Source organism: Hipposideros armiger, unplaced genomic scaffold, assembly GCF_001890085.2.
Source record: "Hipposideros armiger isolate ML-2016 unplaced genomic scaffold, ASM189008v1 scaffold_92, whole genome shotgun sequence".
NCBI lineage: Eukaryota > Metazoa > Chordata > Mammalia > Chiroptera > Hipposideridae > Hipposideros > Hipposideros armiger.
Genome location: NW_017731442.1, coordinates 73,082 through 77,757, shown reverse-complemented (window position 1 = coordinate 77,757; position 4,676 = coordinate 73,082). Strand labels below are relative to the sequence as shown.

Below are 4,676 nucleotides of genomic sequence, written 5' to 3'. Positions count from 1 at the left end.
GGCCAAAAAATCGTCTTATACGCCGGCAAATACGGTACTTCCTTCTTCCAGTTTCTCAGGCTGTTGACATTCTTTGGTTTCCTTGCTTTGCGGTCACATCACTACAATCTCTGTCTCTCTTTTCACATTGCCCTTTTCTCTGTGTGGTCTCAAATCTCCCTCTGTTTCTGTCCTATAAGGGCATTTGTTATTGAATATAGGGCTCACCTGAATAATCCAGCCTGATCTTCTCAAGAGCCGTAGCTTAAGTACATCGGCAAAGACCCTTTTTTTCCAAGTAAGGTAACTGTCACAGGTTCCAGAGTTTAGGATATGGACAGAGCTTTTCTCAGACCACCGTTCAACAGTGCTATACAATTCAGTGATTTTTAGTATATTCACAGAATTGTGTGTTCTTCACAACTACCAATTTTACATTTTCTTGACTCCCAAAACACACACTGGACTCATTAGCAGTGACTCCCCATTTCCCCCAACCTCCTAGACCTAAGCAATCACTAATCTGCTTTTTGTCTCTATGAATTTGCCTGGTCTGGACATTTCATATAAATGGAATCATAAAGTATGTGGCCTGTTGTGTCTGGCTGCTTACACTTAACAATGTTTTCAGGATTCACCCATGTTGTAGCATGTATCGGTACTCCATTCTTTTTTATTGTTGAATAATATTCTGTGGTGGGATATGTCACATTTTATTTATCCATTCATTAGTTGATATACATTTGGGTTGTTAATACTTTTTGGCTATTATATGTAATGCTGCTGTGAATACTGATGAACAGGTTTTTGGGTGGATGTACGTTTTCATTTCTCTTGGGCATATTCCCAGGAGTAGAATTGCTGGGTTTATGGTAACCTTTAGAGGAACTGCCAGACTGTTTTCCACAGCAGCTGCACCATTTTAGATCCCCACCAGCAGTGTATGAGGGTTCCAGTTTCTCCTGATTCTTTTTTATTGTCTTCTTTTGTTTGGTTCTGTTGTCAATTTTGCCTTTTCTAATAATCTTCTCACTGAGGTTGATAGAAGAATATTTCCATTCTATTTCTGTTAGTGTCATCGTTTTTTTCTCACATTGAAGAAATGAAAGATGATCAGTTCTTATCTACTCTAAGTATAATATTTACTTTCGGTTTCACCCTACTTTCTAGAAACTTAGTTCAAAGCCCCCCTCCTCCCAAAAAATGATGCCTGTCTCCAAATCCATAATCATTTTAGCTCTCAAAACCCCAGAAGTTCTCCCTCATCTGTAAACTCAATGAAAGCAGGCTTATCTTTAGCTTTTTCTTGTAAACTTTGTATGTAGTTTATGGTGACTGTTCAGTAAATATTAAATAAGAATGTGATTATTGTTTCATGTGTAAAAGGATTTAATGTCTTATAGGCTGAATGATTTTTCTTAATTATGTACACATTTTGGATTGCCTAACAACTTTGGTTATTGTTTTTAATGTGCAGATGAACAGGAGACTGAAGATGTGACAAAAGAATGTAAAGAATCTTAAGTAAAGACTTGCTGGGATGTGCTTTAAGAAAGTTGGTAAATGAAGTGAAATTATACTTTTTCTGATTCTTTGAATTCAGTGGATGCATTGTAGAGACCATTCCTCAAATAATGATTTTAATGTTTGGATTCACTCTTTCTGGATTATATTTCCTTGATATTTTTGAGACTTGTGGTATTATTGTTTAATAGTTTTTCTTCATTGAAATTCTTGAGAAAATTGTTTTTTATTGCTCATCTTGCAACATCAGGGATACATTATAGAAACCAACATTTTATGTATGTGTGTTATTTTAAAACTAGTTGAAATGCTATGATTGTTTTGTATTTGATTTTATATGTTACAACTTTATTGTGATTCAGACAGATTTAATCACTATGAATTCTCGTTTTGGCCCTGATTTCTCTTTTTTCCTTTTCTCTCACGCCTGTTAAGTAAGTACAGTTTGCCATAGAAAGAAATGAATTTTCTCAACAAAACTGTTAGAGTAGGTAGCCTTTACTATCTTACTAGCAATGATACTTTTCTTAACCAGGAGTTTGAGTTATTTGATATATTACTTTCAGTTTTTTACCTTTTAGGGTTTGCCTTTTAGAATGCAGCAAGTAAAGATCAGCTACTTAAAAAATATTCTGTGATGTTATTTTAAGAGAGAAGGTTTGTCTAGTTACAAGTCATTAACCTGGATTCATGAAAACATTTCATGTCAACACTCCATATGATAAATTGGCATTAGAACTAGAAGTCCAATTTAATTTTGATTAAAAAAAAAGAACTGGCTTTAATGAAATTTGAAGTAGTGTATATGTGGTGTTATTATTATTTGCACATTTTCATCTACTGATATTGTATACTGTTAATATTTGCTTATGGCAAATTTCCTTGGCTTTTTAGAATGAAGAATTCTATAGCCACTATTTGCAGAGCAGTCGATAGGCTATTTCTTTTTTGAGCCTCCTCTTTCAGTTTACATTAAAATAGCAATGGTTCATGCTAATGTCAATGTGCTACAGTGTAATTTATCTTGATGCTAAGAGGTTTGCTCTTGGGGTGCCAGCAGAAGTTAAAAATCATGATTTTAGACTCTCATAAGAATGACATGTGTGATGTAAGGTTTGGCTCAGAAAAGTGAGGGGAAAGGTGATATGGGTGAGAATTTGGAGTGGTGACAGAAAGGAGCCATTTTTGCCCATCAGACTTTCAAAGGAGCTCAGTTTTCTAAACCCATGTACTTGTGGTATTTGGGGTGTGTGTGTGTGTGTGTGTGTGAGGGGAGTTAGAACAGCAGTTTGCTAAGATATGACTTTACTTCCATGGGAACCTGAGTCACACTGATGTATATCTGTTGCTGAGTAGAACATGACAAGATGGATGTGCCTTAATGGTAAAAAGCTGTGGTGGCTTACCTCTAACTCCACAGAACATGCCTCTGATGGCACCAGATAATCCCAATGTATGATTATAACAACGCTTGTGGGTATGGAGGATTAAAATGGCATGGATGTGAATATGTGAGCCATATTTTATTTTTTGTTTATTACATAACAAACCTTAAGGAACAGGTCCTACATGATCATTTTGAGTGCAAGTTAGCATATCTGAAGTTGGAGTTTTTCTTTTACTAACCTCAGCATGTATGATTATTATAATAACTTGCTAATTAATTGTATTCTAAAATGCTCAATTGTACATTTTGTGCTTTCTACAAAAGTAAACACCAAAACCAAATCCTAAACCCATTTTCTTGGCAAAAAGCCCTCTAAAGATGGAGCGGATGAGGGGTTGCCGTGTGTTCAGCTGTTGCATTATATTCCAGCTCTTTCTCAGGAAACAGATACACGTGAATGTGATTCGGAGTAGACTTCTACGAGCTGACAGAAAGGAAATAAGAAACACCGTTTATCATTTTCTCTTTCAATAACAAATATTATCGATATGTAGTTTTCTTTTCCTTGATGAACTGAGGTCTGTTACACGTATTAAAATTCTGCTTCTGAAAGGCACAGTCAGATAACACTTCAGAAGGAGAACCCAAACCCAATGGCATCGAGGACCAATTTAAATTGTGGCATTGAAAAATAAGGATTGGCCTCACAACTATGTTAAGTTTCCAACGTGAAATACATCATTTTTCACATTTGTGCTGTAAGTGTGGTGGTAACTACTGTTGTTATTTGACTTTCTAGATACAAGGTCCAGTGAATTCAGTGTTGTGTTCACTCACTGTTGGGGTTCTAGGGGATCCATGAATAGCATCATCTCTTCCCTACCCAGATCAGAACCAATTGAAAGAGAGAGCTGGATTCCAATGAACGGAGATCAAAGAGGTTGGCTTTATTGCTGATGAAATGTAATGGATTGTTGCGACTTGGGTCGGCAGCCAAACAGTCTTCCGTAGGCTACGCCGCCAAAATAAACTTACACATCCAGTCACTGGCAGAGGTGAAAAATCTCAAGCCTCACCTATGGATACCTGTCCAAGTAGAACCAATAATATGGAGGCGCAAAGAAGCACCCTTGTGGGCAGTGGGGGAGGAGGGCTGCCTGCCTTGGAGGACGGGGCTGAGCTGAGTGTGCCATTTCTTCTCCCAAACTCACCAATCAGATAATTGGCTCTTCTCCCCATGGGGAGAGTATTGGGAGGTAGAGTGAGGTTGAATGCTTTCCTCCTAATAAGTTCTTCCACATGGAAGTGTGAGGACGGTGGGGAGTAAGTGTTCCTTGTTACCACTTAACCTTGGACACACTGCCGTGTAAACTGGCATGTCAGAAAGAAAATGCTTCAGGTTTGTGGGTAGTCTGTTATTTAGTCAAAGTATCTTGTGCTGAATTGCTGTCGAGATCATAAAAAAAGCATCTATGCATACAGTATTTTTTTCCACTAAGCATTTGAGCTACTTAACAACAGAAATTCATAACTAATGAGTAAAAGATAATAACAAGTAAAAATAGCAGAATAGGGCAAAAAAGACTCAGCCAGTCACTTACTAAAGGGGGACAGAACTATACTAATTTTTCAAGGAAAACAGTGGAATTTCTATAGGACCCATTTAGTAAATAGTGTTCTTAAAAAGTTTTGTAATCAATGCAAAAATGAGCCAGATAAGGTTGTTTTAAAAATAGCACCCTTAGGGCTGGCCGAGTGGTGCGTTGGTTAAGAGCTGGCTTGGGAC

General features: G+C 37.1%; 1 protein-coding gene across 3 annotated transcripts in view; it reads left to right on the top strand.

The window, feature by feature from the left end:
- FSIP1 (fibrous sheath interacting protein 1) overlaps window positions 1-2,108 on the top strand; it is a 181,738-nt gene extending 179,630 nt beyond the window's left edge. For all 3 annotated transcript variants that reach the window (XM_019644901.1, XM_019644902.1, XM_019644900.1), the window contains one exon: window positions 1,457-2,108. In XM_019644901.1, the coding sequence (XP_019500446.1) occupies window positions 1,457-1,503 (47 nt within the window). In that variant the 3' untranslated portion in view covers window positions 1,504-2,108. The remainder of the gene's footprint in view (window positions 1-1,456) is intronic.
- Window positions 2,109-4,676: the final 2,568 nt, after the last annotated feature.